The sequence below is a fragment of the Lactuca serriola genome, chromosome 2 (assembly GCF_051521515.1).
Source record: "Lactuca serriola cultivar US96UC23 chromosome 2, Lser_US96UC23_V15, whole genome shotgun sequence".
NCBI lineage: Eukaryota > Viridiplantae > Streptophyta > Magnoliopsida > Asterales > Asteraceae > Lactuca > Lactuca serriola.
In genome coordinates, this window is record NC_136409.1 from 181,033,294 (window position 1) to 181,043,502 (window position 10,209).

At 28.2% G+C, this 10,209-nt stretch overlaps 1 protein-coding gene across 2 annotated transcripts; it reads left to right on the forward strand.

Annotated features, from left to right (window-relative positions):
- The first annotated feature begins 269 nt into the window (after positions 1-269).
- Positions 270-2,275, forward strand: LOC145087577 (NAD(P)-binding Rossmann-fold superfamily protein). 2 transcript variants are annotated; one of them, XM_079025550.1, is made up of 8 exons: positions 270-538; positions 627-719; positions 909-987; positions 1,069-1,147; positions 1,239-1,278; positions 1,371-1,505; positions 1,624-1,761; positions 1,869-2,275. In XM_079025550.1, exons 1-8 carry the CDS (start codon positions 309-311, stop codon positions 2,116-2,118), a joined length of 1,044 nt encoding a protein of 347 aa, XP_078881676.1. In that variant the 5' UTR covers positions 270-308; the 3' UTR covers positions 2,119-2,275. The 2 variants fall into 2 exon arrangements, with proteins under 2 accessions (XP_078881676.1, XP_078881675.1); XM_079025549.1 differs by having other exon boundaries at positions 273-538; positions 1,866-2,275.
- The last annotated feature ends 7,934 nt before the right edge of the window (positions 2,276-10,209 follow it).

The window sequence follows — 10,209 nt, forward strand, 5'->3', positions numbered from 1 at the left end:
TTAACATAAATGACAATCTAAATAGTTGTGTATTAAGTGTCAACCGCAAATATTTACTTATAACATACGGGAATAAACTACACGTAAAAGAAATATATTTCATTTGTTTTTAATTTCAAAAAGACAAAATCAACTTTAAATATAATCGAATAAACTTATTTATATCTGAACTAATCATATATTTATCTTGCAAATCATTTAATTTTGAAAAATACGTTATGAAGAAATTATAGATGGGCCGGCCCAATATCACATCTGATCATATGAATTTTAGATCTAAAAAACTAACCGGAGATCGGACATTGGACATGGAGGCGTGTCGTTTTCCGGCCGCGGGTCCTCTCCGGTTCCCATTCGATCCTGTCTCTGAAAAATGGTCAATCGGAAGACCTTCAAATTTGCGATTTTGTTCTTCAGCATCTGCAGAACTGCGTCTCTTCGGGAATGGAGATAATCAGGGAACTCAGAATCGGATGTTTATACTCGGCATGGGTTTCGTTGGGGAGTTTGTAGCTCAAGACCTCGTGAATCAAGGATGGTAAATTAAGCATGATTTACAGAGTTTTTCCATTGCTTTTAGTTGAAATGTTGTAATCTACTGATGATATGTGCATTCAACTGATCAGGATTGTATCTGGAACGTGTACAAACGTTTCGAAGAAGGCGAGACTGGAGAAATTAGGATTCAACGTCCGTCTTTTTGATGCTACTGAGCCTACGTTCGTTTTCTTCTTCCTATATTCTCTTGCTTATTCATATTTTTTTTTCCAAATATAGATTCAAATCTGAAGTAAAAGAGTTCCCAAACCCAAACCATTGTCATAATCCCCTCAAACATGAAACAAATGCTATCTATTTAATTGTCTGGTTTGAAACAATCTTTGAACCAGAGTTTATATATTGTTCAGGCTTGAAGTCATAAACATCTTGAATCAACATACTCACCTCCTTATTTCCATACCTCCCTTGAAAGATATTGGTGACCCGGTAAGTTTCATTTGTGTTGAAATCAACATTTTTACCACATGATTTGAGTAATGGTTGACCTTTTTCTCTAATCTTATGCAGATGCTACAACATGCTGAACTTTTGAGAAAGAAGCTAAACAACCAACACCTTCAATGGCTGTGTTATCTTTCCACAACAAGTCTGTCTTTTTGATACTGTTTTTGAGCATTTCATAACCAAGAACAAGATGATGTGTATCTTATGGAATGTTTTTGGGTTTTGACATATAGGTGTTTATGGTGATTGTGGTGGTGCATGGGTGGATGAAAAGTAAGCTCATTTCAACACATACATACCACTTTTAAATTTTTTCTTATTACTACAAGTTCTGATTTAGAATCTCATTATCTTGTTTGTTTCAGCTATGAACCTAACCCTGAAAGTGAGTTAGCTAAACTAAGGTTAGCTGCTGAGGAAGGATGGTTAAGTTTAGGACATGATGTTGGGGTTGCATCACATATATTTAGACTTGGAGGCATCTATGGTCCTGGCAGAAGGTTAATTACTTCTGAATTCTGATAGATTTACTATTTTATAAATTCCTATTATTATTATTATTATTATTATTATTATTATTTAATTTATTATGTTTGATTTAATGGGGTCTGTTTACAGTGCTATAGATACGATTATTAAACAGGGGAGTTTATCAGATGTTCAGAGAGGAAGATCATTGAAGAAATACACAGCACGTATTCATGTTTCTGATATCTGTAACGCTTTGAATGAAAGCATCCGCAAACCGTATCCAGGGTATGTATTTTTTATTGGATTATTCATTTTTATTAATTCAACTTAAATCATCATGCTTATTATTGTCTTTGTCTTACTGTAAATTAAAAATTATGTTATTTTAGAAGAATTTACAACATTGTGGATGACGATCCTGCCCCTCGAACACAAGTGTTTTCATTTGCTCATAAACTGATTAATGAGAAATGGGGTTCTGAAATCAAGAAAAGGGATGAAAATGAATCATTTAGTTTAAAGTTAAAGGGAGAGAAACGAGTAGTGAATACGCGAATGAAGAATGAACTTGGAGTGAAGTTGATTCATCCCAGTTATAAGTCTGGATTGCAGACCATTTCTGACCAGATGCATCATTTGTAACTATCTACTTATTCTCTTAATATTTTTGTATAGTTTTTGTTTTTATATACTATTGAGTTTCTTGTCTTTTTGTTCTTAACAAGTTGTCATGTATAAGCAGGACTTCCCATTCAATTGTAAAAATGATTGTATAAAGCAACAAAAGCATTTTGTTAAATGTCTCATGTAGCTTTTTTTTTTTTTTTTTTTCCAGAGTGTGATGTAAGTTGGACTGACTTAGTTTGCGAATAGTATTTTTTTTAAAAAAAATAAGTTTATGACATAAAGCTTAGTCATGCAAATAAAATCTCTGTTTCTTCAAGAAAAAAAAAAGCTAACCTCTCAAAAAGACTTTAAATAGTATAATGAAAGACATACTCAAAGTCTTGCCTTTAGTTAATTAGTTTATGGTGGATGTTATCTTTAAAAAAAACATATTATCAATTGAAAGACAAGATGATTGTATTATTGCATATAATGAGAATCTAATATGTCCGGAGAAAATTACTAAACTAACTAAAAACACTAATTACTTATCCATAAATACGAATTATCCTATATTAGCAACTAAAATCATAGGTTTCTACGGTCAAACGTAGTTGGCTACTGCTCAAGCAAAAAAAAAAAAAAAACTAAAGCCCATAATATATAAAGTGTTAGTTTTCAGTTTAGGTCTTTCAAGCAATTGGACTATTTTTTTCTTTCTTAATGAAGCATTCAAAGAACAAATACGTATGTTCCGAATCTTGTTGTAATTTTAGTGTATTCTTGATTAGGACTAGAGTTTATACTTATAGTGTTTATTTATTTATTTATTTATTTTTATAAAAAAACAAAAAAAATTATGAAACTGTAGGCTTCATATGAAACCTACGGTGTACAAGTAAACAATGCACAAATTGTGCATCAAATGTTTGTACACCTCAGGTATCGTATGAACCTACTGTTTTCGGTTTTTTTTCTTTTGTTTTTCCGATTTTTTTGCTTCTACTTTGTATATAATTGTATTATGATAGACATATGATGATTTTTTTTTCAAAAAAAAAAAAAGAAAAAGAAAAAAAAGAAACCGTAGGTTTCATAAGAACCTACGGTGTACAAGTAGTTAATGCATAATTTGTGCATCGACAACTTGTACACTGTAAGTTTCTTGCTGAAAGAGAAGGTTTCGAGTGAAATATTCTTTGGGAAACCGTATGTCGTTAAGAGCAAACCGTGGGTATCTTAAAACCTATGGTTTTGATTTCAAAAATGTTTTTTTTATACTAAAACCGAAAGAGTAGGTTTCAATCCGAAAGAGTAGCCGAATTAACAAACCTATGGTTTTAATGGCTAAAAAATGGATAACTCCTAAAGAGTAGGTTTCAATCCGAAAGAGTTGCCGAGTAAAATATTCTTTGTGTCCATCCTACATCCATCATTATCAGTTTATCATGATCATTATCATTATTAATTTATCCTCATCAGTATCATTATCATCAAACAGTTGGCTTTTGTATGAAATGTTTTGCCACGTTGCAATTAACTTGATTTTGTAGTGTGAGATTGTGAATCGCTTAGGGTGTCTAAATGGATTAATCTTTCGTTTCCATTAATTTAGAGTATGGAAGATTTGTTTAATAGGCCGATAATGTCTCTTTGTCTCTAATGAAAAGGAAAGCTTTGGAAGTTTTTGTCATGAAGATTATATGGGTGTTGTGGTGTTGTTACTTCTAAATTCCCGAAAAGAGTCATCTTTGAAAGAATCGTGGTCTCCTATTTTGATTTGTTTAAGAATAGGAATAAAAAAAGTTAATATTGTTTGCACTTTGTGGTTGTAAAAATCGATTATGAAAGTTTTCTTGTAATTTTGTTTATTTGCTAGTTATTTTCTAGACCTTTAATAATACGGTGACATAGAAAAAAAAAATAAGTAAAAAAGAAATGCATGAACATGGATGGCTTTCATGCCATTATTCCTATCCCAAGTTTCTTTCCACCTTTTTCTCTTTGATAAACATGATATTTTATTTTTGTATTTTATTTTTTTATTTTTGAGTCAGAGTACTTCATTGTGTATATTTTGTCCAACCTTTTTACTTATAAAATCGACATGATTTACAGTGAAAGATATGGTTTGATTTGTTCTTTTTCTTTCTTTTTTCGACTGTTCGTTTATAAGAACATATAAACATAACTAATTAAAGATCAACTATTAAAAAAATACATGTTTGGTTTTTAAAACTTTCAAAATACAAAAGAATACTCTCTTCATCTCTGAAAACATTTACAAATGATTCTAATAGATAATTATTCATTTATATAAGGGCATCCACAATAGGAATTCGATGAAAAAGGTTGAATGAAGTGCCATGAGAGAATATATATATATATATATATATATATATATATATATATATATATATATATATATATATATATATAGGGTTAGGATCAAATGTGAATCATAAATATTGTGTGAATGTGTGACCAAATTCAGACCATTAGATTAAGAAGAATGAATGAATATAATTTTAGGGTACATGTTATTAACATAGAGTATCATGTACTATATAATTACAACCCTTAATTATAATGACAATTATGACATTTAATAAAGAGAAAGATACCATAAGTATCCACAATTTAAGCAATGACATAAAATTAGTTAATAGAAGTCAAATCAAATCTCATATTTTATTAATTACATTTAATTTAAATTAGATTTTTTTTAGAATACGTCTTCATTCAACATATATTTTAATTCTTTCATTCTTAAAGAATATAATGTTATTTAATAGTTTTTTATTCTCTCGGTCTTACAAAATATAATTTTATGAGAAACAACATTCTTAAAATATATAAGATAATAACATTCTTAAAGAATACACCTCATATATAAGATAATAACATATCATTCTTTGAGAAAAATATATTACAATACATTAAAAAATATTAAATATACAAATAAGAACCATTTTTATAATATAAAACAAGAATATATACAACATTTTAAAGAATATCCGCAAACTTGTGTACTACATTCTTTAAGAACCTTTCATCTTTTTTTTAGAATATACAAAAACCATTATAATATATCACTTTCTTTAAGAATCTATGATTTTTCTTGAAAAATTTGTCCTTTCTTTTCGATGGTTTTTCCATGCATCTTCATTGTTTTTTGATGCTTTCCAAAAACGGCTATTTTTTTACCTGCAACATTCTCGAAAAATCAATCATTTTTTAGTCATTCATTCTTAAAAATATATGTTGGTTTCAGTCTTTCCCAACATTTTCTATTAAAGAATCACATGGAAATGCAAATGTTTTCTTTTTAAAGAATCACATATCAATGCATACATTCATTTATTGTTTAAGAATCACATTAATGTTATGTATTCTTTAAGAATTAGAGATACTTCGAGGAAAAAAACTCCAAGAATGTTAAGAAATTTAACTTTTTTTTTTCATTTCACTTGACAAGAAGATGTGATTAAACAAGGTTTCCTTAAAACATAGGAATTCCTTTTTTTTATAATCTTTAATTCTACCCTAAATCTCATCACATTAGAATTAATGTAATATGTTGGTATTATTCAAAAGAATAAAGAAATTAACTCAACCAAAAGGATACATATGCATCCATATTCAATGTAAAATGTATATAATAATGAATATAATATTCAAATTACCTCAAAGCTTGACAATTGATATTTTTTGCAATAAAAGGGAAACAATCTTGAATAGTCAATAACAATCCATCTCTTGATGAATCGTAACTGTCTTGAATCGTAATTGTCTTCTAAATTCAAACCCACACAATTACACAAACATGCGTATAAGAAAATTTAAAACCATAGAAATTAAATCATTACCCAATAAAAAACTTGTGAGAATATTTCAAGACTAGACGAACGGTAATGGACAACTAGTGATGGCCTGGGTGTACGCGACGATTCTGAACATCGTGTTGGTGGCCGGTTGAAGTTCGATGATGGTTGTAGTGTTGATGGTTGGTGGTGTGGGTATATCTTGATGGTGGCCGAGAGACGATGGGGTGAAAGTTCAAGAAGGTGGAAGTTTTTTTGTGATGATATCAAACCATCATTATAGGGGATTAAACATGGTAGTTATTTGGATTTTAAATTATATTCCATAATTATAGAGTTTTAATTTTAGTAATAATTAATTAAATTGACAAAGTTATTATGTTACCCATAAGAAATGATTGGACCACATTTGGTTATACATTCACACAGTAATTATGGGTTATAAATGAACCTAACTCTTTCTCTCTCTCTCTCTCTCTCTCTCTATATATATATATATATATATATATATATATATATATATATATATATATATATATATATATAGGGGAGAGTTCAATTGAGAAAAAAAAAGGTTGAGAATGGGGGAATCATTCTCAGCCAATCATTTATTTTTGCCGCAAAAGCCTCCAACGTACCGGCGAAAATGGGAAACGAATGCACATGTGTTTTCCAACATAACATATTTCCTTAAACTATGCTAATAATTACCTTAATATATACAAAAACATAGTTTTTTTTCGTTTTTTTTTTTAATTTTTATAAGCTATTTTTATCAAAAAATGATTTTAAATATACCAAAATTCATAATTTTTTTATCCTCTACAAATAGACATCCATATTGATATAGTTTTAAGATAAAATAAAAAAATTATTTTTTTTATATTTTCAGCTATCGTTATTCATAAATGAATAACAATGCATCAGGTTTTATTACAGTACATTCGTTATTCACTTATGAATAAAAAGTATGATTTTTTTTTTTACAATTTAAGTATCATTCATATATGAATATAGCATATAATAAACATAGTATATTCATATTTTAATATTGGACGATGAATTCACTTGTGAATATTAACATAGTATATTCACTTGTGAATATTAGATGATATATTCACTTATGAGTATTAAATAATATTTTATATGTGAATATTACACAGTATTACATGGTATATCACATGTGAATATTACAGAGTATATTCACTTGTGAATATTAGATGATATATTCACTTATGAGTATTAAATAATATTTTATATGTGAATATTACACAGTATTACATGGTATATCACATGTGAATATTACAGAGTATATTCACTTGTGAATATTAGATGATATATTCACTTATGAGTATTAAATAATATTTTATATGTGAATATTACACAGTATTACATGGTATATCACATGTGAATATTACAGAGTATATTCACTTGTGAATATTAGATGATATATTCACTTATGAGTATTAAATAATATTTTATATGTGAATATTACACAGTATTACATGGTATATCACATGTGAATATTACAGAGTATATTCACTTGTGAATATTAGATGATATATTCACTTATGAATATTACACAGTATATTCACATATGAATATTACAAGGTATATTCACTTATGAATATTGAAGGTATTTTGACAAATATATATAATTTTTATATGTTATTCACATATGAATAACATACAGACTTGCATATTTGTTTTGTGTTTTTAATAATCATATACTGATTCAGGTGAGAAAACATATTCATATGTGAATATAACGTGATAATTTAGTTTATGCATTTCATCAAACAGTTGGAGTGCAAATAAGTTAACTATTTTTAAAATGTTAAAAACATTAAGTTATCAATTCCAAATCATCATATACTTCTGATTTCGACTTCAGATGCGACATCCTATCTCTGATCGATTTCTCAATTTGATTTTGATTTCCGAAAATCCGATTGGGAACCTGTAATTACCGATTCCAATTTCATGAACAGCGAAGAAATTCCGGTTTAGTTGAAGAAATCTGGATGATTATTGAAGGTTGGAGGAAAAATTTTGATGATGAATGCACAGTTATCGAATTCTCTATAGTTACGTATTTGAGATTGAAGGTTATTACGATATTTACAAGTTTGCCACCGTGTCTTTTATACTTAGATTAAATGAGTGGCTAAAAATGATTCCCCCATTCTCAACCTTTTTTATTTTCTCAATTGAACCCACCTCTCTCTCTCTCTGTATATATATATATATATATATATATATATATATATATATATATATATATATATATATATTCAAGAAAAACTCACAATTTTACACTTATATTGTTTACGATGAGTTCAATCCTCATTCAATTTCACCCTCTCTCTTCTATATTATATTTAATTAAATTTTATTAAACTCATATTTAACTCTTATTGTGGATGGTCTAAACTTCAATCCAAACTATTGTGTTTATCGTTAACAGTCAACTTAGTCATATACAATTATTTTCATTCTATAGAAATTTTGTTTTATAAATATTTATACCAAAGTAAATAAAACATTAAATTTATTTAAAATTCAAGATAATAGTTTCAATTTTTTGAACCTGGGCTTCATAATGGCCACCTACATGGATGCATTGGTCACATACATACTACATCATGGTGTCATTTTGTGATTTTGTCCTTACTCATTCATTTTTTTTGCATTAAAATTATTTTGTTGATCATATTTTATTACTTTACTCTTATATCATATTATATTATTTTAACATAGAAGATCAGAATCAATAGGTCAAGATCACATCATAGGTTTATGGTTATGTTTAAATTTTAAAAATGTATAAATATCTGGGTTTTTTTATACATTTTTGTGTTTTTCTATCATATATAACCATTTGAGTATTTTTAATAAAGACTAATTCATTAAAAAAAACCTAAAAACTTTTTACTATTACTTTGGTTAACATAAAATCAAATTATATAAAAAAAGGTTCACAATTTATTATATTTAACCATTTAACTCTTAATTTTAGTTATATATTCTTATTATATTAAAATTAGTGTTATGATTTTCATTATTATCATGATTACTATGATATATTACTTATTATTATTGTTAATATTGTTATTATAACTACTATTAGTATAATCATGATGCTCATTAGTTAAGATTATTATTTTTATTATTACTGTTATAATGTTCATGTTCAGATCATACAAAAATTGACATGATTTTATTTGAGTTATTTGTTATAATTGTTTTAATTAGATTTATTTTTGATATTATCATAAGAAAAATCTTAACAAATTTAATATATTTATAATATTTAATACATTTCTCAAGAGTTTATCACATAGATTGTCATGCAAATGACACAATAGTGATTGTTCAAAAGTTACACTCCTTTCAAAAATTATTGTACGCTAGGGGTGCAAACGAGTCGAATCGAGCCCGAGCTGGTCAGGCTTGGCTCGGGCTCGTTTAAGTTATACAAGGCTCGAGCTCGAGCTCGGCTCGATTCGAGCTTTCTTTTACTGAGCTCGGCTCGGGGCTCGTAAAGAATTATACAAGCTCGGCTCAGGCTCGGGCTCGACTCGTTTGTCGTTCGATGTGCCTAGATAAGTTTAAGCTCGACTCAAGCTCGTTAAGAAGCTCGTTTACTAATACCCGAAATCCATATTTTCCCAAATATGTTTTTATTTTAATATACGAAAATAATAATAAATTTTAATAAAGGCTCGTTTAGGCTCGCGAGCCTAATTGAGCTTAGTGACATAGGCTCGAGCTCGAGCTCGTTTAATAAACGAGCTTAATATTAAGCTCAAGCTCGACTCAGACTCGTTTAAAACCGGTTTCGAGTCGAGCTTTTAACGAGCCGATCCCGAGTAGCTCGCGAGTAGCTTGGCTCGTTTGCACCCCTACTGTACGCTATACCATGCATATAAAACCTTCGTACCAAACAAACCCGTGAATATAATGTATTATTTTTTCACACAAATAAATCTTTAAAAGTGTTCTATATTTCTATAGTTATATGTTGAAAATTAATAAAAACTACACTGATGAGTATAAAAATATAAAGATCACTTCATACTTTGAAATTATATGTATAAAAACAATAACAGAAAGATCGAAAAGAGCCCACATTTATAAGAGGCTATACATTATATAATCAAATAGTTAAATAAATATCAATATTATTATTATTATTATTATTATTTTCTTTTGTATTTTACTCTTAAAATAAATCAAGGGGCTGGATCGTAAATCCAGGTGTCATCATGGCATCATCCCTGCTACTACTACAAAGTCCAAA